Raw genomic sequence first — 24,548 nt, forward strand, 5'->3', positions numbered from 1 at the left:
GAGGCTGCTTCAGAACCTCCCTCTTCTGATGGGCAGAAATCTTCTGCTAATTTCCAGCCCCAAATTAATTCCTGGCCAGTTTATCCCTGTGTGATCTTGTGACAACATTGTCCTTTAGCTTCGGTAGCTCTTCTCCCTCCCAGGTGTCTACTCCCGAGGTATTTACAGAGAGCAATGAGATACCCTCTCATCGTGCTAGGCTCAGCCAGCCAAGCTCTTTCAGTCTCCTCTGACAAGAGACACTCTCCATTCCCGGGAGCATCCTAGCTGCACTTCTCTGCACCTGTTCCAGTCTGAGTGTGTCTTTCTTGAATACAGATTAACAGAACTGGACGCATTAGTGCAGCTAGACTGGAAATCAGGCAGTACCTCAGGGGAAGCAAACCTCATAAGAACGGCCATGCTGGGTCAGACCAATGGTCCATCTAGCCCACTGTCAACAGTGGCTGGTGCAGAATGAACAGAACAGGGCAATTATCAAGTGATCTATCCCCTGTCGGCCATTCCCAGCTTCTGGCAAACAGAAGTAGGGACATCCAGAGCATGGGGTTGCTTCCCTGACCATCTTGGTTGGATGGACCTGTCCTCCCGCTTTCCCTCTAGAACTCGCCTCTTCCAGCAACTTCCCATTTCTCCCAATATCTTTTTGCTGCCCCACCTGCCCCCGCCCCTTATCTTCTCCCCGTGGGTCTCCCAAGCCCTCCCCCACACTTTCCATCCATTTCCTCTGCCTCCCCTTCTGCCCCAGGCAGCCAGAGCCCACTGTGCTAAGCAAGGGCCTCACGCGGCTACTGAGATGCTCCCCCACCGAGCTGCCGCATCTTCTGTCCTGTCCCGTAGCCATAGTGACTCCGCTTGGTGGCGTGTCATTGTGTATGAACGATGGGATGTGCTTGTGAATGATTTAGGGGGACCCATTTGCACAGAGGTGGGTGACAAACGGAATTTCCATCCTGAGGGAAATTCTCGTGTTTCGGGACCAAAAGTCAAAATATTTAGATTTCCCACAGAACAGAATTTCTCTTCCCCTCCGAAAAAAAAAAAAAAAAAAAAAGATTTAGGTCAACCCAAAATGAAACACTTTCATTAGCTAGACTGCGGAGCTGATGCCTGGCATCATGGTAACTGTAGTTCTTGGTTCTTCCGCCCCTGTTCTCTCCTATAGGTCCTGATTCCCAGCTGGACTACATCTCCCATGACGCACTGCAGTGTCTTCCTACCACCAAAATACCACATAAGAACGCGCATGAGTGAGACACTGCAGTGCATCATGGGAGACGTTGTCTGGTCAAAGACCGGGGCAAATGGAACCAGAAGAACCCAGAACTACGATTCCCATGATATGCTGCAGTGGCCCCACGGGCAAACCAAAATGAAAACGTTTCATTCTGGGTAGACTGAAAATAAACATTTGAGTCAATTTCCGCAATGGAAAAATCTCATCCGAAGTGACCTTTCCCTGCAGGAAATTTTGCTTTCGACACAATCAGATTTTCCATAAGGGAAAACTTTGAGTGGGAATTTTTCCAACCAGTCCCACTTGTGTCATCTGCATTAACCGAGTGGGGCTCTCTGTCTGCCTCTGGTGCCTACGCTATGGAAGAGCGTCTACAAGTCTCTTACAGGTGCAACCTCCACAGGCTTTTAAGATCCTGAGGTCTCGCTTCCAATCCCTGTTCTCCACCCAGCCCAGGGTTTTGTTGCATTTGTCTGCGCCCTAATACCGAGAAAGCGAATAAGGAAAAAGGACGCACAGGTTGTTGAATATGGTACCGTTGGTCCACTTCCAGGGCTGGCCCAGGCCTTGCTCCCTCTGGAGGCCAATCCAGCGGTAAGGGATCCCCCTATAGCGCAGCGTGAAATTCTGTGGATAAGAACACACATATTATATCCTTATCTGTATTACAGCCACCTTAACAGGGATCAGGGCCCCCATGTGCTAGGTGCTGTACACGCGAAGAAAGCTGGTCCCTCGTGTTAGGATATAGATATCCAGGCCTGTCTGTAAAGGCCTATACTCTAAGAATTTAGGTGTATTCTTATCACTTAGCTAGTTATAGAGATATAAAAGAAAGAATCAAAATCACTGTCTGCTGGTGTAAGGGCCTTCTCTCACTGCGACAGTCTGAGGCCCTGTTCTTAGGCTAAGGCCTTTGGCTAAGCAACAGAGGTAGCTATAAGCTGGGAAGCGACAGGTCACCTCCTCACATTCCAAACTAGTCACATTGAAAGAAGGTGCTATTGGGCTGTTAGGAATACAATCCTGTCCTGATAGTGCCTATCGCCTCCAGAGAAAGGGAAGTGCCTAGAAGATGTAAAAGGAAACTTAGTTTGATAGCATCCTGTCTGGCAAGAACTCACTTATCAATAGCCGGGATGTGAAATCCTCACTTCTGTATTGTTTTATCACTGTAGTCCCCATTTCTCCATTGTTTGTCTGTATAATCTCTGTCTGGTTCTGTGATTATTTCTTTCTGCTGTATAATTAATTTTGCTGGGTGTAAACTAATTAAGGTGGTGGGATATAATTGGTTAAATAATCATGTTACAATATGTTAGAATTGGTTAGTTAAATTTCAGGAAAATGATTGGTTAAGGTATAGCTAAGCAGAACTCAAGTTTTACTATATAGTCTGCAGTCAATCAGGAAGTAAGGGGGGCGGGAATGGGAACAGGGAATGGAGATGGGGAAATTGGAATCATGTTTGGCTAAGGGGGGAAATGGGAACAGGGACACAGGTGGGGCTCTGTGGTGTCAGAGCTGGGAAGGGGGACACTAAGGAAGGAAACTGGAATCATGCTTGCTGGAAGTTCACCCCAATAAACATCGCATTGTTTGCACCTTTGGGTATTGTTGCTCTCTGTTCATGCGCGAAGGACCAGGGAAATAAGTGGGTGAAGGAATAAGCCCCCTAACACCTCACCCAAAGAGCTTCCAGTCAAACTACACAGGACAAAGCAGTTTATCCAAAATGATTTTTGCCACAGGAAAATTTATTTAAAAAAACCAAACCAAATACCGCCCCCCACCCCCATTTCAAAACTAGGGGATTTCCTCCCATTTTCTTACAGTTTCCCAACTTTTGGGAATCACAGAAATGCAGGGCTGGAAGGGACCTCAAGAGATCATCAAGTCCAGCCCCCTGTGCTTAGGCAGGACAAAATAAACCTAGACCATCCCTGAGGGGTGTTTGTCCGACCTGGTCTTTAAAAGCTCCAATTAAGGGGATTCTATAACACCCCCTTAGCAGCCTGTTCCAGAGCTTAATTACCCTGAGAGTTAGAAAGTTTTTCCTAGTATCGAACCTACATCTCCCTTGCTGCAAATTAAGCCCATTGCTTCCTGTCCTGCCTTCAGTGGACATGGAGAACAACCGATCAGTGTCCTCTTTATAAAAGCCCTAAACATACTGGAAGACTGTTATCGGGTCCCCGCTCAGTCTTCTCTTCTCGCGACTAAACATGCCCAGTCTTTTAAACCTTTGCCCAAAGGTCAGGCTCTGTCAACCTTTCATCACTTTTGTTGCTCTCCTCTGGACTCTCTCCAAATTGTCCATGTCTCTTCTAAAGTGCGGCACCCAGAACTGGACACAATACTCCAGCTGAGACCTCACTAGTGCCCATAGGCACCAAGCTTCTCCAGCGCCGGTGGGGGCTTGCGCCCCCCCCCCCGGCCCCACCCCAACCCCTTCCTCAAATCCCCGCCTCCTCCCCTGAGTGCACCCTGTTTCCCCTCCCCTCACCCCCCCAGGCTTGCCGCGCGAAACAGCTGTTTGGCACGGCAAGCCTGGGAAGGAGGGGTGAGAAGCGGAGCGCTCAGGGGAGGAGGCGGAGCGGAAGCAGAGGTGAGCTGGGGTGGGGTGGGGGGAAGCTGCCGGTAGGTGCTGAGCACCCACCAATTTTTCCCCATGGGTGCTCCAGCCCCAGAGCACCCACGGAGTTGGCACCTATGCCAGTGCCAAGTAGTGCCTCCCATGTCTTACATACAACACTCCTGGTCATGCACCCCAGGACGATATTAGCCTTGTTCTCAGCTGCATCACATTGTCGATTCAGATTTAATTTGTGGTCCACTGTAACCCCCAGATCCTTTTCAGCCGTACGACCGCCTAGCCAGGTATTCCCTATTTTGTCTCCATGGATTTGGTTTTTCCTTCCTAGGTGAAGTACTTCGCACTTGTCTTTATTGCTGGTTCAATGATATAGATCTAGGTAGATCTAGGTATATAGGCATATACTGCTGAGATGAAAACGTTCCTTTCTTTTTCAGGGTAACATTTGCACTGGTTTCCTTTTTTGGAAATAGGTTTTTATTTCTACTTCTTTTAAAGGCAGGTTTCCACACCTCCTTCCCACGCTTTTTACTTTTCCTCCCTTTTTCTCTTTATAAAGTGATGTGGAAAAAGGCCAAAAAAAAAAAAAAGAAGGGAACCCAAAATTTTGAAAAATGAGATTTTGGAGTTAAAAAAACAAAACAAACAACCCCCAAACTGAAATGACATTTGAAGTTAAAAATGAAATGAAAAATTGGGGGGGGGGGTCAACTTTTTTCTATTAAAAAAAAAGTCAAATCCTGTCCCTGAATTTGCATTTTACAACCAGCTCCGCAGGAGATTCAGTTCCTCGAATCTAGAAGCTGCCTTAGGCCTTCAGGGGGCGCCAGGCTCTGGCGTGTCCCTAGCTGTGGTTATGAAGGTGCGTGTCTCTTCCTTACCAGCTCCGTCAGGGAATCAATCGAAGCCAGGGAGGCGTTGAGGGAAGAGCAGTGGCTCTGGCTCGTGCTCCAGTTCCCTTCAGTCTCTGAGAAGTGGTAACAGTTCCCTTGGTATCCAACCCAGCCGTCCGGGCATGCAGCAGTGACGTGGGGCGGGCAGCGCGGGCAGGGAGGAGTCTTCTTGGCTGAAAATAAGCGAGTAACACAGTGGTGAGAGATGGACCTCTCCCTGGTGTCTGTCTCCGCGTGGGAATCCCGGCCAGAGAGAGCACTAAGCCCCACACGTCTCAGGCCTGGGTTGTCGTTTTGCATAGATCCCGAGACCAGAAGGGACCATTGTGATCTTCTTGTCTGACCTCCTGCATCACACAGGTCTTAGAACTGCCCCCAAAATAATCCCTCGAGCAGAGCTCTTACAGCAACGTCCCACTGTGGTTTAAAAACTGTCAGTGATGGAGAATCCACCGCGCCCCTTGGTAAATCGTTCCGATGGTGAATAACGCTCTCTGTTAACAGCTGATGCCTTATTCCCAGTCTGAATTTGTCCAGCTTCAACTTCCAGCCATTGGATCGTGTTAGACTGAAGAGCCCATTGTTAAATATTTGTTCCCCAAGTAGGTAGTTATAGCCTGGGATCAAGTCGCCCTTTAACCTTCTCCTGTAAATAGATGGAGCTCTTTGAGTCTATCGCTATAAAGCAGGTTTTAATCCTTCTTGTGGCTCAACTCTGACCCTTCTCCAATTTATCAACATCCTTCTTGAATTGTGGGCACCAGAACTGGACACAGGATTCCAGCAGCGGTCGCACAAGGGCCAAATCCAGAGGTAAAATAACCTGTCTTCTCCTACTCGAGATTCCCCTGGTTATACATCCCAGGGTTACATTAGCTCTTCTGACCCACCGGGAGCTCGTGTTCAGCTGATTATCCCCCATCACCCCCAAACCTTTGTCAAAGTCCCTGCTTCCCCGGACAGAGCCCCCCATCCTGTATGTACGGCCACCATTTGCATGGGTTGGCTGGGGAGGACAGGGTGGAGCTACGATGGCATCATGACACACTGTACCCTGGCATCCAAATGGGCCCATCCGCCATCTTAACTTCCGGCACCGTCAGGGTTGGACCCATTCTGTCAGGCAAGAGGTGAAAAATGGGAAGGGTGGGTGCATTTCATGGACTCCCCCTTGACGTACCCTCCTCAGTGCACACATGTGATGGCTGCCACACCAGGGCTAGAACTGGGGCCCTTCACAGCTAAGAGCGGGACCCGTAATGTGGGAGCCGAGAGCCCCTAGGCGGGGCTATAACAACTCATGTTCTCTGTGGCTGGGCCCAAAGGCCGGCCTGTCACACTTGCTCGCTGAGGCTTTCCACGCAGGCGAGTGAAGCAGCCACAAAAACTGAGGGGCTACTCTCATCGTCCGTGGGGGGGTTCTATGGAGCTGAGTGCGTCCCAGAGCTTGATTTTCCCAGAGCAATTCCTGATGGCTCTGGGTGGGGTTGCGGGTGCTGGGAATCTAGGCCCTTCCTCTTTGGGGGAAAAGGGTCTGGAGAGAGATTTCCCCTCTGAAAAGGGGCATGTGCTTCCACGGAGGTGTCAGACCAGGGCAACAACAGGGTGGGAAACGCAAGTGGGCCCTGTGACCTTGGGGCTCGGACAAGCGGTGAATGAAGAATACGTGACAAGGGAATGAGAATCGGCAGGGTTAGGAATGACCCTTCACTCACCCGCCAGCGCAATTATGGTGATGATCAAAGCTGTGATGACGACAGTAACGGTAATTGGGATCCGTTTATCTTTAATGCATTTTAGGCTGAAATCTGCAAAATAAAAAAAATAAATGAAAAGACACGAAAGCAGATGAAGGCAGGCAGCAAACATATATCAACAGCACATGCTGCCGGTGTGTGAAAACGGTCCTGTTTTGCTAAGTGCTTCCGTGAGTGGATAAATCTAGCTGACGATGATCAAGGGCATGGAACAGCTTCCATACAAGGAGATGAAGTGGGCTGTAGACCACGAAAGGTGATGCTCAAATAAATGTGTTCGTCTCTAAGGTGCCACAAGTCCTCCTGTTCTTTTTGTGGGTACAGACTAACACGGCTGCTACTCTGAAACCGTACAAGGAGAGACTACAAAGATTAGGGCTGTTCATCTTAGAAAAGAGACGACTAAAAGGGGGTGTAGGATCATAGAATCATAGAATATCAGGGTTGGAAGGGACCTCAGGAGGTCATCTAGTCCAATCCCCTGCTCAAAGCAGGACCAATCCCCAACTAAATCATCCCAGCCAGGACTTGGTCAAGCCTGACCTGAAAAATAACTAAGGAAGGAGATTCCACCACCTCCCTAGATAGATAGATAGGATTCCACCACCTCCCTAGATAGGACAGAAGTCTATAAAACCATGAACGGTGTGGAACAAGTGAATAGAGAAGTGTTATTTACCCAGCGCCTGGCACAACGGTGCCCTGATCTCAGCTGGGGCAGGGACTCTCTCCCCCTGTGGGTCTGTGCAGCGCACAATGGGGCTCAGCTGCTGTCTCTAGGTGTTACCATATTATACCTAATAAATAATATAATTTTTTACCTACATCTCTTCTCCTTTCTGCCACTGGTCCGTGCAGCATTGAGACATTCGCTCCTCTACCTACCAGAAAGCAAAAGAAACTGTCATTTAAGGTCAGATCATACAGTCCCCTCCACGCAGGGCCCAGTGCTGTCTATGAAGTCCAGGCCTTTTGAATGCATCCATCACTGCTTCCCCTCCCCTCGCACATCCCAGAGTGACTGGCAGTCCCCAGATCTTGCTATCCTCACCCCACACAGCCCGGCCTTAGCCTGATTGAGGGGCTTCAAGCAGATCAGAGCATGGTAACGCATTTGACAAATTGTGTGCCATGTCCCCCTCTAGTGGCTGGCAAGAGGATAATATCTCTGCCAACATTTTTGTTAGCATTATAATAATTCGGGCTCTTCCTGTTCTCCATAGAAATGTGCAAACCCTCTCGGAATTCTTGCTAAGTTCTTGGCCTTAACATCATCAGTTGATGTCACCTCGCAGTGAGTTCCACTGCCTAATTACCCAGTGCGTGAAAAATTGTTTCCTCTGATCCGTTTTGAAGTTCTCACCTTTCCATTCCATTCCTTTGTGCTTTGTGCTTGACACGGATCTACCTTCTCTAGCCCATCCATTATCCTGTCCCTTGTACCCGTCTCCTCTCCAAGGTAACGGCCTCAGTCTTTTCAAGCTCTCGTCACAGGAGAGGTTTCCCAGGCCCTTGATCCTTCTCGTCACCTCTCTCTGAACCCCTCTAGTCTACAATATCCTTTCCGAGATGGGGTGCACACAGTATTCCAGATTTCAAGCCTTTCACTACACCAGATCCCCTGTTGGCCAGAGTCCTTCAGGGTGGAAAAGACCCAAATTGCCAACATAAAAAACAAGCATGAACCAAAGAGCAACAAAAACTCCTTGTATCCTGTCTTTATCCCTCATAAAAATGAGGAAGTAACCCAGCCACCATATTTTTGTCCCTCTGCCAGTCACACCGCAGGCTCCCTTTTGATTAAGACCAAAGTATTTCTTATTTACTGGTATCACTTGTCACTTCGGCGCTCTCTTCGGCCATTTTCTGGACAATCAGCACCGAGACTGTTGTGTCTCCACCTACCAGGAAGGAACAAAGACGGTCACTCAGGGTGGGTTATTTTAATTATGCACTTCTCCTTTAAAGCCGTCAGAACATGCCAAATGCAACAGACAATGCCCGGTCCAACCTCTCACTGTGCCAACTACGTGTTTTCAGTGCATCCGTCACCACGTGAGACCCACGTGGCTTCCCCCGGCCTTAATATCCTCAAATACCCAAACAGTCCCCACCCCTCCTTCAGAGATTTTAAGTCCTGAAAAAGGGCTGTCGATCAATTGCAGTTAACTCACGCGATTAATTAAAAAAAAACAACTTAATCACGATTAAAAAACTTAATCGCAATTAATTCCGCTGTTAAACAACAGAATACCAATTGAAATTTATTAAATATTTTGGATGTTTTTCTACATTTGCAAATATATTGATTTCTATTACAAGGCAGAATACAAAGGGTACAGTGCTCACTTTATATTCTTATTTTTGATTACAAATAACTGCACTGTAAAAAGGATAAACAAAAGAAATGGCATTTTTCAATTCACCTCATGCAAGTACTGTAATGCAATCTCTTTATCGTGAAAGTGTAACTTACAAATGTAGATTATATTTTGTTACATAACCGCACTCAAAAATAAAACAACATCAAACTTGAGAGCTTACAAGTCCTACTTATTGTTCAGCCAATCGCTAAGACAAACAAGTTTGTTTACATTTATGGGAGGTAATCATAGAAGATTAGGGTTGGACGAGACCTCCTAGTGTGTGCTGTAATAATTAAATTGTCAGTATTAAAATGTTTTCTAAAAATATTGTGCTGTTTCCTGTACATACGTTTCCTGTCCATTGTGGTCTGACCTTTCTGTGGTTTAAAATACTATGGGGCTACAGTAAGGATACCATTGTTAAAGTTAAAAGAAAAGGAGGACTTGTGGCACCTTAGAGACTAACCAATTTATTAGAGCATAAGCTTTCGTGAGCTACAGCTCACTTCCTCAGATGCATATCGTGGAAACTGCAGCAGGCTTTATATATACACAGAGAATATGAAACAATACCTATTCCCACCCCACTGTCCTGCTGGTAATAGCTTATCTAAAGTGATTTCCAGCACAAATCCAGGTTTTCTCACCCTCCACCCCCCCACACAAATTCACTCTCCTGCTGGTGATAGCCCATCCAAAGTGACAACTCTTTACACAATGTGCATGACAATCAAGCTGGGCTATTTCCTGCATAAATCCAGGTTCTGGTTTAACTTGGATTTTAACTTGAAGAGTGGTCAGTTTGGATGAGCTATTACCAGCAGGAGAGTGAGTTTGTGTGTGTATGGGGGTGGGGGGATGTGAGAACCTGGATTTATGCAGGAAATAGCCCAGCTTGATTGTCATGCACATTGTGTAAAGAGTTGTCACTTTGGATGGGCTATCACCAGCAGGAGAGTGAATTTGTGTGGGGGGGGTGGAGGGTGAGAAAACCTGGATTTGTGCTGGAAATCACTTTAGATAAGCTATTACCAGCAGGACAGTGGGGTGGGAATAGGTATTGTTTCATATTCTCTGTGTATATATAAAGCCTGCTGCAGTTTCCACGATATGCATCTGAGGAAGTGAGCTGTAGCTCACGAAAGCTTATGCTCTAATAAATTGGTTAGTCTCTAAGGTGCCACAAGTCCTCCTTTTCTTTTTGCGAATACAGACTAACACGGCTGCTACTCTGAAAATTGTTAAAGTTGTAAAACATTTTCCATTTTAACCTCAGTTTTTACAACCACTATCCTATATCGGGGCTAGATTGAATCTCCACTGCATTATACCAGTTTTACTCAGGAGCTACTCAATTAAGTTACTCTGGCATAAAACTGGTGTAATGCAGTGGAGAATTAGACCATAAAATATTAAGAAAAACTTTTTTCAGCCTGAAATTTTGTATAGTAAGTCATAGGTCTGTTGAGAATTTTTGGAGAAACTTTGAGGATAGTTGAATAAGCCATTTGTAAGTTATGAGTCTTTGAAATATTATTTGTTTTTCACATTTTTAAAATAGTTCTAACTTTAACTGCTCATAATTCAAAAGTGGCTTGGGCTAAATACGTTTTACATATTTATCGTCGCTTGTACGTAGGTCTAGCTTTACTGTTTGGAATTAATAAATCTTTAGTTATTTAAGTTTTGGTTTTGTAGGGTATTTTCCTGTGAACATTATAGGTTCTTTATGCTACCATGCAGTATTTAGGAACTTAACATGGAAACCCACAGACATTGTAATTTCCATGATCTTGAAAGTAGGCATTGCAGTCTATGGTGCTTCCCTGTGGAGATTGTAAATTCTGACATGAGAAGGAAAAGAGGAAGTCTGGGTGCACTTGAACAACTGGTAGGAAAGGAGGATCTAATCCCAAAAAGGGTGTCTAGATGATGATCAATAAAGGTACAATAGGAGTCCCTATGGACTTTATATGCTCCAGTTTGAGATGTAAAATTAGCTATGTATTTGCCACCTTAAGAAACTGTTCCATATTAATGTAAAAATGGATTATGCTTTTCTTGTTCTATTTGCATTTGAGGTTGTAAAAGTTTTATATGTATAATATAGCGTACGACTGCGAACTATTAGGAGAAGAAACCTGAACAGATAATATAGCCAAATAATAGTGTCATGACTGGGCATGGGTGGTCTGACCTAGTGGTGAGAGCAGGAATCAGACTGGGTCAGATACCAGGAGGTCAAAGTCCAAGACAGGTCAGAGGGCAAAACCCAGACTCAGATGTCAGGCAGGGTGAGGTTACTAGGAGAGGAGGAGGACCAGGTTGCAGGGTCTGCAGTCCTAATCTGCATGGACAACTTCCTGTTCCTGTGCTTGGGTTAAATAGAAGCTGGGGACCAATCAGGATCCCCTAATGTTCCACCAATCAGATTCCAGGACTGGAGTCCTCTGTCAGAATTCAGCTGCTGTTCTGGCAGCAGGTCACTGGGTGGCAGGTTGGAATTGCCTAGCTTGTAGGGGTCCTGTAGACTACTGTTCAAGACTCATGTTTCCTGATAAATAAATACACTTTCCAGATAAAATACAAATAAGGTTACAATATTAAATCTGCTAAGAACTGTTTTAGCACATGTGGTTTTTTTTAAAATTAAAATGTCTTGAAATCCAAGAAATACTAACCTAAATCTCTAGAATCAATAAACAAACATTGAAAGCCCTGGCTGGGATGATTTAGTTGGGGATTGGTCCTACTTTGAGCAGGGGGTTGGACTAGATGACCTCCTGAAGTCCCTTCCAACCCTGATATTCTATGATTCTATGATGAAGTGAGCTGTAGCTCACGAAAGCTCATGCTCAAATAAATTGGTTAGTCTCTAAGGTGCCACAAGTCCTCCTTTTCTTTTTGCGAATACAGACTAACACGGCTGCTACTCTGAAACTAATGAAATAATGTTTCCTAATATCCAACCTAGACCTCCCCCACTGCAACTTGAGACCATTGCTCCTTGTTCTGTCATCTGCCACCACGGAGAACAGCCTCGCTCCATCCCTTTTGGAACCCCCCCTTCAGGTAGTTGAAGGCTACTATCAAATCCCCCCTCACTCCTCTCTTCTGCAGACTAAACAATCCCAGTTCCCTCGGCCGCTCCTCATAAGTCATGTGTTCCAGCCCCCTAATCATTTTCATTGCCCTCTGCTGGACTCTCCAATTTGTCCACATCCTTTCTGCAGTGGGGGGCCCAAACTTGATCCAATACTCCAGATGTGGCCTCACCAGTGCCCAATAGAGGGGAATAATCACTTCCCTCGATCCGCTGGCTATCCTCCTACTAATACAGCCCAATATGCGGTTAGCTTTCTTGGCAACGAGGGCACACCACTGACTCCTATCCCGCTTCTCATCCACTGTAATCCCCAGGTCCTTTTCTGCTGCCTGCTTCTTATTTGTGATGAAACTGATAACAGGCATTCGCATGGCACTTTTGTAGCTGGCCTTGCAAGGTATTTACGTGCCAGATATGCTAAACATTCATATGCCCCTTCATGCTTCGGCCTCCATTCCAGAGGACATGCTTCCATGCTGATGACGCTCGTTAAAAAAATAATGTGTTCATTAAATTTGTGACTCAACTCCTTGGGGGAGAATTGTAGGTCTCCTGCTCTGTTTTACCTGCATTCTGCCCTATATTTCAAGCCCTAGCAATCTCGGATGACGACCCAGCACGTGGTCATGTTAAGAACACTTTCACTGCAGGTTTGACAAAATGCAAAAACCATACCAATGTGAGATTTCTAAAGAAAGCTACAGCACTCGACCCAAAGTTTAAGAAGCTCTCTTTCAGAAGTCTTAAAAGAGCACCACTCAGAAGCAGAAACTACAGAACCTGAACTATCAAAAAAGAAAATCAACCTTCTGCGGCTGGCATCTGACTCAGATGAGGACGTGTCAGTCTGCTCTGCTTTGGATCGTTATCAAGCAGAACCCGTCATCAGGGTGGTCGAAGCAGGAAGGGACATATGAATCTTTAGCTCATCTGACAAGTAATTGCGACAGCAGCTACAACTGTGCCATGTGAATGCCTGTTCTCACTTTCAGGTGACATTGTAAACAAGAAGCGGGCAGCATGTCTTCAAGTCACCAGGGCCTGATGAAATGAATCCTAGAATACTCCAAGAGCTGACTGAGGAGCTTTCTGAGCCATTAGCAATTATTTCTGAAAAGTCATGGAAGACAGGAGACATTCCAGAAGAGTGGAAAAGGGCAAATACAGTGCCCATCTATAAAAAGGGAAATAAGTGTAAGCGGGGGAATAGTCTCACTATTGTGGGGAACTTTCCTGGCTTCTGCACGACCCCGGTGAAGTGGGCAAATGAAAGGATCTGAGTCCTCGCTCCCACTTCCTTTACCCAGTGCCCTCCCTGCCCTTGAGGACTCCCCTTCCACTCTCCTTTCTGGCAGAGTCCTCGTCACCCCAACAAGGCTGGGCCTAGGATTCCTGGGGGGCTCAACCCCCAACCCTGCTGTGGTCACCTAGGACAGGGGCTAGGGTGTCCCCACTCCGAGGTACTCTCTCTGCACTGGGCACTTCTCTGACCCACTGACCAGTACAGACAAGTTAAAGCAAATGCAAGTTATTTAATCAACAATTAATTTTAAAAAGAATAAGGAAAAATGGGAAAGGTTCAAGGAAACACATCACCCCACTCTGTGGCAGGGAACATCACAAACAGGGTCTCTGGAACGTCAGGGCAGTTCACAGTCTGCTCCTTGTAAGTCCCAGGCCTCCTTCTCAGGCCCTGGCTGTGCTGCAGGGATGGTGTGGGTTGGACACTTGCTCTGGTGGTGGCCACAGGCTCTCAGGCTCTAAGTGGCAGGACCCTTCTTCCCAGTGTCGCCCCCGCCCTGTCGGGGTTACAATCCAAGCCTGGCCTGCAGAGCCCCTTGGCTGAGGTGTCTCCCTGTGCTGGGCCCGCTGCCCAGGGTCCCCCTTGCTCTCCCCAGCTGCTCACCGCGCCCAGCTCCGGACTGCTCCAGCCCCAGCCCCACCACTCGGTCTCTGCTGATCTGCATCCAGCTCCCTGGGCTGCTTCTCTGGCCCCTCTGGCTCTGGGTGCTGCAGCTCTGCTCCCAGGGCAAGTCTGCTCTCTCTGGGCTGTGCCTCTGGCTTTGGGTCTGCAGCTCTGCTCCCAGGACAGGGTCTGCTCTCTCTGGGCTGCTTCTCTGGTCCCCCTGGATCTGGCCCAGCTCTGCTCCCCAGCTCAGCTTGGGCTCCTGCTTTCTCCTTAGCTCGGCCCCACTCTGTCTGACCAAGGCAAATCCAGCTCATACGGAGGAGGGGACCCCCCTGGCGTCTTGACTCCCTGATTAGCCTTTGCAAATTGGATACTATTAATTTAGGCTTAAATAGAGACTGGGAGTGGCTAAGTCATTATGCAAGGTAGCCTATTTCCTCTTGTTTTTTCCTCCCCCGAAGTTCTGGTTTAACTTGGATTTAAACTTGGAGAGTGGTCAGTTTGGATGAGCTATTACCAGCAGGAGAGTGAGTTTGTGTGTGTATGGGGGTGGGGGGGATGTGAGAAAACCTGGATTTGTGCAGGAAATAGCCCAACTTGATTATCATGCACATTGTGTAAAGAGTTGTCACTTTGGATGGGCTATCACCAGCAGGAGAGTGAATTTGTGTGGGGGGGTGGAGGGTGAGAAAACCTGGATTTGTGCTGGAAATGGCCCACCTGATGATCACTTTAGATAAGCTATTACCAGCAGGACAGTGGGGTGGGAGGAGGTATTGTTTCATATTCTCTGTGTATATATAAAGTCTGCTGCAGTTTCCACGGTATGCATCCGATGAAGTGAGCTGTAGCTCACGAAAGCTCATGCTCAAATAAATTGGTTAGTCTCTAAGGTGCCACAAGTACTCCTTTTCTTTTTGCGAATACAGACTAACAAGGCTGTTACTCTGAAACCTGCTCGCCCTGTCATTCAGGCTGACTAGGAGCATTGGCCTCTCCCCATTGTTCCCGGGGACTATCAGTCTCAGGGTCCTGGTTTCCCATACACCCTTCCCCTTTTAGTACTGGGAGCTAGCAACCAAAACACCCCCACTGAATGTTAGTAAGCGGGCAACAGTCCCCTTACATAAGGACAACCCGGTGAATTACAGACCAGTCAGCTTAAACTTCTGTACCCGGAAAGATAATGGAGCAAATAACCCACCCCTCGTCTAAATGGAAAAGCACCAGGTTAAAGATGGATTCCAGTTCAGGTGACATGATCACAGGTCACTGTAAGACCCCAAGCTTACATTCCTCCCGGCCTGATTCACAGGAAGGCCTGCAAGCCAACAGAGCCATCCACAGTCAATTGTCCTGGTTGATGGGAGCCATCAAGATTCCAAAACCAACATTAATGGCCCACGCTTTGAATAATTACAATAGGGCCTCCAAGTTATATTTCATATTTCTAGTTTCGGATACAAGAATAATACATACATACAAACAGGATGACCACACTCAGTAGATTATAAGCTTTGTAATGATACCTTACAAGAGAGCTTTTGCAGGAAGCATATTCCAGTTACATTATATTCACACTCATTACCATATTTTCATAAAATCATATAGCATGCAACATCACAACTGCCTAGAAAGGAGTACTGCGGAAAGGGACCTGGGGGTCATAGTGGATCACAAGCTAAATATGAGTCAACAGTGTAATGTTTTTGCAAAATAAGCAAATATATCATTCTGGGATGTATTAGCAGGAATGTTGTAAGCGAGACAAGAGAAGTAATTCTTCCACTCTACTCTGTGCTGATTAGGCCTCAACTGGAGTATTGCGTCCAGTTCTGGGTGCCACATTTCAGGAGAGATGTGGACAAATTGGAGAATGTCCAGAGAAGAGCAATAAAAATGATTAAAGTTCTAGAAAACATGACCTATGAGGGAAGACTGAAAAAAATTGGGTTTGTTTAGTCTGGAGAAGAGAAGACTGAGAGGGGACATGATAACAGTTTTCAAGTACATAAAAGGTTGTTACAAGGAGGAGCGAGAAAAATTGTTCTTCTTAACCTCTGAAGATAGGACAAGAGTTAACAGTGTAATGATGGCGTGGACTGCACCCTCAGCAAGTTTGTAGATGACACTAAACTGGGAGGAGAGGTAGATACGCTGGAGGGTAGGGATAGGATACAGAGGGACCTAGACAAATTAGAGCATTGGGCCAAAAGAAATCTGATGAGGTTCAACAAGGACAAGTGCAGAGCCCTGCACTTAGGACGGAAGAATCCCATGCACCTCTACAGACTAGGGACCGAATGGCTCGGCAGCAGTTCTGCAGAAAAGGACCTAGGGGTTACAGTGGACAAGAAGCTGGATATGAGTCAGCAGTGTGCCCTTGTTGCCAAGAAGCCTCACAGCATTTTGGGCTGTATAAGTAGGGGCATTGCCAGCAGATCGAGGGACATGATCGTTTCCCTCTATTCAACATTGGTGAGGCCTCATCTGGAGTACTGTGTCCAGTTTTGGATCCCTGCACTATAAGAAGGATGTGGAAAAATTGGAAAGCGTCCAGCGGAGGGCAACAAAAATGATTAGGGGTCTGCAACACATGACTTATCAGGAGAGGCTGAAGGAACTTGGATTTTTTAGTCTGCAGAAGAGAAAAATGAGGGGGGATTTGATAGCTGCTTTCAACTACCTGAAAGGGGGTTCCAAAGAGGATGGCTCTAGACTGTTCTCAGTGGTAGCAGATGACAGAACAAGGAGTAATGGTCTCAAGTTGCAGCGGGGGAGGTTTAGGTTGGATATTAGGAAAAACTTTTTCACCAGGATGGTGGTGAAGCACTGGAAAGCGTTACCTAGGGAGGTGGTGGAATCTCCTTCCTTTGAGGTTTTCAAGGTCAGGCTTGACAAAGCCCTGGCTGGGATGATTTAGTTGGGGATTGGTCCTGCTTTGAGCAGGGGGTTGGACTAGATGACCTCCTGAGGTCCCTTCCAACCCTGATAGTCTATGATTCTATGAAGAAGCAATGGGCTTAAATTGCAGCAAGGGCCTTTTAGCTTGTACATCAGGAAAAACTTCCTAACTGTCAGGGTGGTTAAGCACTGGAATAAATTGCATAGGGAGGTTGTGGAATCACCATTATTGCATATTTTTAAGAGCAGGTTAGACAAACACCTGACAGGGATGGTCTAGATAATACTTAGTCCTGCCATGAGTGCAGGGGACTGGACTAGACGACCTCTCGCGGTCCCTTCCAGTTCTGATTATCTTCTGCAAACTGCAACCAAACTTGTTTGTCTGAGTGACGGGCTGAACAAGAAGCAGAACTGAGTGGACTCGTAGGCTCTAAAGTTTTACACTGTTTTATTTTTGAATGCAGATATTTTTTATACGTAATTCTACATTTGTAAAGTTCAACTTTCATGACAAATAGATTGCACTACAGTACTTGTATTGGGTGAACTGAAAAATACTATTTCTTTAGGTTTTTCTACAGTGCAAATATTTGTAATCAAAAATAAATATAAGGTGAGCACTGTACACTTCGTATTCTGTGTTGTACTTGAAATCAATATATTTGAAAATGTAGAAAACATTCAAAAATATTTAAATAAATGGTATTCTGTTATTAACAGCGCGATTAATCATGATTACTTTTTTTCTTTTTTTGGTAATCGCTTGACAGCACTAGCCCAAAGACATTAAGAAGAGGAGAATCCAGCGCTTCCCTAGGGAATTTGGTCCCAGGGTTAAACACTCTCACGGTTAGAAAACCTGGGCGTTATTTCTCATTTGAATTTGTCTGGCTTCAGCTTGCAGACATTGGGCCTTGTCCTGCCTGTCTCTGTTAGTTTAAAGAGCCATTTAGCACCCGGTATTTCCTCCCAGGGCAGGTCCAAGTCACCTCTCAATCTTCTGTTTAAGAAACTAACCAGACGGACCTCCTTAAATCTCTCACTGTGGGGCCTTTTCTCTAGCCGGCAATCATGTTAGTGGCTCTTCTCCGCCCCTCTCTGATTTTTCAACATCCTTTTTAAAATGTGGGCACAAGAAGTGGAATCACTGGTCCAGTATCAGCCTCACCAGTGCCATACACAGAGGTTAAATCACCCACCTTCCCCTGCTCCCGTTTACACGTTCACAGATCGCGTTCGCGATTTTTGCCATGGGTTGAATTGCTTGTTCATTATCACCCCTGCTCCCCCAGGCTGAGATAATAACCTGCTTTTTCAATACATTCAGTGTAATGCATTGCAAAGGGAGTCTCTTGTACCCCTCTACTGGTCCATTCACACAGCGGATAACAGCCTACTACTGCTGCCACCTCACGTTCTATGTTGCGGTGCTAACTGTCCCCACTTTAAACCCAGCTCATAGACAATGAGGAAAGTCTTTATGTTAACAAACAGTTTAGTGGGGTTCAGGACACACTCCGCTGATCAGAGAGATCTCCTGGCTGATAAAGGGGCCCTTAATGTAATGGGGTGCACAGGGCTCCCCACACAAGGGTTTAGTAAGTAAGAGCAATGGGCCAGCGCTGCTGAGTTATCAGTCCCCATCCCCAGAACTGCAGATTCTCCTGCTCCAGCCACTGGACTCTGGGCCACCAAATTCCCAACCTTCACTTACAACAACCAGATGGCTACTTTTAAGGCATTAAAGAATGTGACCCCCTCTGGCACCATGCCTTTAGCTCAGGGGACACGCGGCATTTCCTTTCCACCTTGGCTTCAGTGGTGCAGGCTGCTGGGAAGGGCGAGCGAGACTTTGCACAGACACCTGGGAATACAGATGGTTCTTGACTGTCTCCCTCATTCCAGCCCTTAGTGCTACAGGTTCTCTCTCATCGCCGTAGCTTCTGAGAATCTCCCATGTGCCAATGGACTTACGGTTAATATTATTAGCTACTTCCCTTGCAGAAGTGGCACGGGACACCAACCAAGACTGGAGCCCCATTGTGCAGGGCGCTGCCCAGACACTCAGGGAGAGAGAGTCCCTGCCCATTTGTGGAGACACAGTCCCTGACCCAAAGAGCTTCCAATCTAAACAGACAAAGGGCGGGAGGGGAAATAGTGCAGAGAGGGGACTTGCTCAGAGTCACACCACAGTTTAGTGGCAGAACCAGGATTAGAACCCAGGTCTTCTGTCACCCACTCTGCTGCTCCAGGCACTAGACTACAGCATTGCTGTGGTTTTTTGTTCTGATTAGCATGGACCTGGCTGGAGCCCTTGGCATAACGAACAGTGTGAACCAAAGCAGGCCTGACCTTGGCAAGATAAGTTTTAGCTAACACCAAGCAAGCATATCCTGACCTGAGACAAAAACACGCAGCTCTCTCAAGAGACTACGTCAGCACATTCCCAAGAGATGGTGCAGGAACACACCGACCCCTCCTACGACAAGGAAGGGAGGACAGAATAGCAGATAAGGATGTTTTGGTGGAACTGGAAGGTGCAAGGACAAGGGTGGTAACTAGCAACGTCCGGGGCGTCATACGGAACTTGTTTGTTTCAACGCCTGGAAAGCAGACGCCAGAGGAGGGGTGATTTACGCTGATCTAGGGGACAGGACCCTGGTGCGCTGACGGAGCAGGTACCATGGACACGGGTACACACGGGTTAGTGTCCTTGTGGCTCCTACGGGACGCTTGCGCCGTGGTTTGGCCGAGCACCTTCGCCACTGAACCGAGCCCAGGGCCTGACGAACCACACACTGAACGAACACGCGGCTCCGCGAGAGGGAACAAGGCTGCAGCAGCCGCCGCACCCCGCAGCGCGGACGGCCGTCGGTCCTTTCCAAGGGCCCAATCCGCAGAAACAGCCGAGGATCAGGGCTGCTGAAAATCAGGCTTCTTTCCCCAGTTCAAAGGCCAGCAGGGCCCGTTAAGACCATCTGGCAGTACACAGGTGTTAAGGAAAAGTTAGCTAAGTTGTCTAAAAGCAAACACATGAGGCACCAGGAGGAGTGTTCCTTCGATACTGCATTCCTGTGGAACCCAAACCCCCCCCCCCCCCCCCCGCCCGGTCTCCAGCCTGTTTCGACTCCAGGTTTCTGTTCTTTGTCTGTTCCTAACTCCCTGCCTCCTGGCCTTTTGATGTGGGCCTCCCATCCTGGTAAGAAAAGTTACTGATGCATTGCTTCAGGGCCATGGTGGGGAGTTAAAGTAACAGTTTAGCAGGAGGAATGTACCTAGCAGGGATAGGTGGGAGATAAGAAGAAGGTTTGTCTATTGGCTCAGGTTTCCGATGCGCGAGGGTAACATGCTTTGCTAAAAGGTCTATAATCTCTGTATAACCTGCATTCGGGGTCCCCTCCTGGCTAGCAGGGGGGCACCACGCTCGAGCGTAATACACTTAGTATCTTTGGGAACTCTGCAGTTGTGGACTTTGTTTGTGTGCCTCAGCCTAGACTCGAACTGTGCGGGACCTGTCAGGTATAATTCGTAACACAGGCCAGAGAGCCTCCCCCGCAGCGCGTCCGGCATCCAGAACGGGTACGTGGTAAAGAGAGTGTGTGTTTCAGAAAGATAACGAATCTCGGTTTAGTGACTTCACCTGCTGTTGGAACCACCTCGGCCTCGGAGCGCTGTTCCCATGAGCGAGTGAAAACGGGTACTGTTTTCTGCAGTCGGACTTTCCCCAGCCTCAGCTTCCTTCTGTTGGCTCTGCTTTTGTCTGCTCCATGCCAGGGACTTCCCTGGGGCAGCTCAGCATGGCCTCTCCAGCCACAGTGCTTATTTAGAGCGGCTTTCTCTGCAGGCAGCAAACAGGGAAAAGCCTGCGATCCCCAGATAAGCATTATCAACGTGACAGCCACTGCTGGGCTCCCATCTGAGGGCTGGGCTACGAGAAGAAGCGATTCCAGAGTAAGATAGAGAGAGACGTTAAAGCGCCAGAGCTATTCTGGAATAACTCCCAGGGCGGGCGCTCTCATTCTGAAATAAGATCACCTCGTTCTGGTTCAGCTTCCTCCACTTCTGGAACAAGGGGCGCTATCCCGGAACAGCGTAGCCCATGGGAGCTATTCCAGTCCATTCCCTGTGTAGACAAGTCCTGCGGAAGGTGTTTGACTGTGAGAATCAGATGTGAACTTGGGGAAGTATAAACCACCCCTCCAGAAGGACAAGGAGCCATGACAGTATGGTGGATTCTCTCCCCACCCCCCTTGAACCCTTTATGCCACTGGACTTGATCAGAAGCCCTGTGACCCCCCCTCCTACACAGACCCTAGCATAAAGGCCTGCTGGGGATGCAACTAGGGCTAGGAGCGAGCATGACTCTGCAAGGCTGCTGCAAATTAGAGTAGCCCTGGGGCTGCTCTAACTTGCACTAACATCCCTGGAGCAGTCCTGAATAAGAGAGACCCACTGGTGGCTTTAGGCCTTGCACCCCCACTGCCTGGGCTCTGATCCCTATGCTGACCTCCCCACCCCCCCCCATCTCCCCTTGTCCCTTCTTCTTGTCAGAACTCCAGGGGTTAAAGAAAGGGGGTGCTAAAAGCAGAGGCAAGGCCCATCCTCCTCTCCCTGGCTTGGGTTGAGCAGCCTCCTTTGCAGCTCTCCCTCCTTTCTGGCTGGTGCAGAAAGGATGCCCCCTTCCTGTTTCTATCTAGTTCAACACCCATGGACTCCTGTGGGACAGGATGGTCTAGTAGCGATAGGGTGACCAGACAGCAAGCGTGAAAAATCAGGACAGAGGGTGGGGGGGTAATAGGAACCTATAGAAGAAAAAGCCCCAAATATCAGGACTGTCCCTACAAAATTGGGACATCTGGTCACCCTAAGTAGTGAGGGTACCATGCTGGGACTCAGGAGAGCTCAATTCTGTTCGCAGCTACGCCACTGCTTTCCTAGATGACCTTGGACAAGGCCCTGCTCTGTGACTCAGTTTCCCCACCTGCCCCTTTCTTTCTGGTGCATTTCACTTGCAAGCTCCCTGCCTCTGAGTGTGTGTCTGTTCTGTGCCCAGCACAATGGGGTCCTGGTCTCAGTTAGGGCCTCTAGACCCCACAGTAAGAATACAACTAGTAAAGTAACAGCTGGTGATTGCGAGTGAGAGACGCCAGAGGACACATGACGGAGATCAGCTGAGGCAGTTCAGCTGAAAGTCTTGTGCTGGTTTAATGAGGAAGGGGTGGCTGACTTGACCTTGGTTACAATCACAGTTCCTAAATGCTAGAACTTTTACCTAACTCTCCCTTCCTGGACCTAGTTTCCTTTCTCCCACACATTTTCAGGTGGGATTGGCGAAGCGAGACCTTTAATTGAACCTGAGCCTTTAACGTCGATGGGCCTGGGAGGCTTTTAGCTTTGGAGCCATTGTTACGTGGTGTGCATTTACTGAGACAGGGTGGAATGGCAGGCAGAGCCGGGGTTGACCGCATTTTCAGTCAACAAATATTTCAGATTGACAATGCTTAAAAGCAAAAATCCAAGGAGGCAAATTGCCCCTGAGCTCCTCAAAGAGCCAGTTCATCAAATCATAGGATCCGAAAAATGTCAGATGGGAAGGGACCTCACAGGTCATCAAGTCCAGCCCCCTGCGCTGAGCATGACCCAGTAAACCTAGACCGTCCCTGACAGGTGTTTGTCCAGCCTGGTCTTATACACCCCAGTGATGGGGATTCCACAACTTCCCATGGACGCCTGTTCCAGAGCTTAACTCCCCTTAGAGTTCTATTTTTTCCTAATATCTAACCTAAGTCTCCCTTGCTGAAGATTCAGCCCGTTACTTCTTGTCCTGCCATCAGTGGACATGAAGAACAATTGATCACAGTCCTCTTTAGAACAGCCCTTAACATATTTGAAGGCTGCTATCAAGTCCTCCCTCAGTCTTCTCTTCTCACGACTAAACATGTCCAATTCTTTCATCCTTTCCCCATAAGTCGGGTTTTCTAAACCTTTTATCACTTTTGTTGCTCTCCTGTGAAGTCTCTCTAAATTGTCCACATCTTTCTTAAGGTCCAGAATTGGGCACTGTACCCCAGATGAGGTCTCATCAGCTCCAAGGGGGCTGGACAATGACCTCCTCTGTCTTCCACACAGCACTCTTGTTCATGCACCCCGGAATGATATGAAAGCCTTTTTTGAAGCTGCATCACATTGTTGTCTCACATTCAATTTTTTGATCCACTAGAACTCCCAGATCCTTTTCCCCACTACGACCACCTGGCCAGTTATTCCCCAGTTTATAGTCGTCCATTTATTTTTTTCCCCCTTCTTACGTGTAGCACTTTGCACTTGTCCTTATTGAATTTCATCTGGCTGATTTCAGACCAATTCTCCAATTTATCAAGGTCATTTTGAATTCTGATCTTGTCCTCCAGAGTGCTTGCAACTCCTCCCAGCTTGGTATCAGCCTCCCAGTTTATAAGCGTACGCTCCACTCCATTATCCAGGTAATTAATGTAAATAATGAAAAGCACCTGACTTACAACTGACCCCGACAGACCCTACTAGATACATCCTCTCAGCTGGACAGCAAACCACTGATAACTACTGAGTATAATCTTTCAACCCAGTGGTGCACCCACCTTATAGTAATTTCGTCTAGACCACAGTCCTCAGTTTTCTTGTGAGAATCTCATGTGGGACTAGGTCAAAGGCCTTACTAAAATAAAGATATATCACATCTCCTGCTTCTCCACTAGGCCAGTGACCCTGTTAAAAGAAGGAAATTAGGTTGGGTTAATATGATTTTTTTCTTGACAAATCCATGTTGACTCTTACTTATTACCCTGTTATCCTTTAGGCTAGGGGTTTACAAACCGATTGTTTAATCATTTGTTCTAGTCCCTTTGCAGGGATCAAAGTTAGACTGACTGGTCTATAATTCCCTGGGTCCTCTTTCTTCCCCTTTTTAAAGATAGGTCCTACGTTTGCCCACCTTCCAGGAGTTCTTGAAGATCATCGCTAACAGTTCCGAGATGATTTCGCCTGCATCATCGCTGCAAAGTGGGCAGGTTCCAGGCACTCAATAATAACCCAGGGTAGGTCTACACTGCAAAACAGCACACAGGGCAGCGAGCCTCAGAGCCCGGGACTACAAACTCGAGTTTGTGCTATGGCGCTAAACACTGCCATGTAGACGTTGCCACCCGGGCTCGGAGACCCGAGCTTCAGGGCAGGAACGTCTACGTGGCTCTTTTCAGCACCACAGTGTGTGGCCCCAGGCTCAGAGATGAACATCTGTCATGGGTGGCTTATTCTCCATTGCCCTCTGCCCAGGGGGTGAATTGCCAGTGCCCTGGAGCGTTTTGTCTTGGCAGGTGTCAAGGCTGAATCCCCACTCTGTCACGCAAAGTGCAGAAGTGGGGCCCACAAGGATTTTTTAAAAAATTAATACTGGCCACTCCACACTTGTATTAAACTCCCAAGGTCACAGCTTCTCTCTGACCTTGGCTTGGTCAACGCTGTCACCACCAAAATGCAACAAACCCCCCTTTGAACCCAGGAAGGCGCACTTGGGAATTCCTCCCTGTGGGGTACCCTCCTGCCCTTTCACTCCCAACCCCGCTCCGCTCCGGGGAAGAGCTGAGAAAGAAAACAAAGGAAATCAGCTGTGGCTATCAGCTAATCAAACAACATGCACAAACCTCTGCTGACACCAAAAACCCAGTCCTGTTCTTAGAAAAGGTAAATTTTATTAAAAACAAAAAGACAAAAATACATCTGGGACTTAGGCTTTTTCCAA

The 24,548-nt window shown here is 47.5% G+C and overlaps 1 protein-coding gene across 5 annotated transcripts in view; it reads right to left on the reverse strand.

Annotated features, from left to right (window-relative positions):
• The window catches only part of LOC311530360 (C-type lectin domain family 2 member B-like), a 43,118-nt gene that overhangs the window by 1,713 nt on the left and 16,857 nt on the right, over positions 1-24,548 (reverse strand). For 3 of the 5 annotated variants that reach the window (XM_084646869.1, XM_084646871.1, XM_084646870.1), the window contains exons 2-6: positions 8,310-8,384; positions 7,305-7,364; positions 6,442-6,534; positions 4,715-4,899; positions 1,755-1,864 (exon numbers count right to left, since the gene is read on the reverse strand). In XM_084646869.1, the coding sequence (XP_084502995.1) occupies positions 1,755-1,864; positions 4,715-4,899; positions 6,442-6,534; positions 7,305-7,364; positions 8,310-8,384 (523 nt within the window). Of the gene's footprint in view, positions 1-1,754; positions 1,865-4,714; positions 4,900-6,441; positions 6,535-7,304; positions 7,365-8,309; positions 8,385-20,411; positions 20,700-20,806; positions 20,910-24,548 lie in introns of all 5 variants that reach the window. The other 2 variants (XM_084646867.1, XM_084646868.1) reach the window with 2 other exon arrangements.

This window comes from Lepidochelys olivacea, assembly GCF_965140295.1.
Source record: "Lepidochelys olivacea isolate rLepOli2 genome assembly, chromosome: 14".
NCBI classification, from domain to species: Eukaryota; Metazoa; Chordata; order Testudines; family Cheloniidae; genus Lepidochelys; species Lepidochelys olivacea.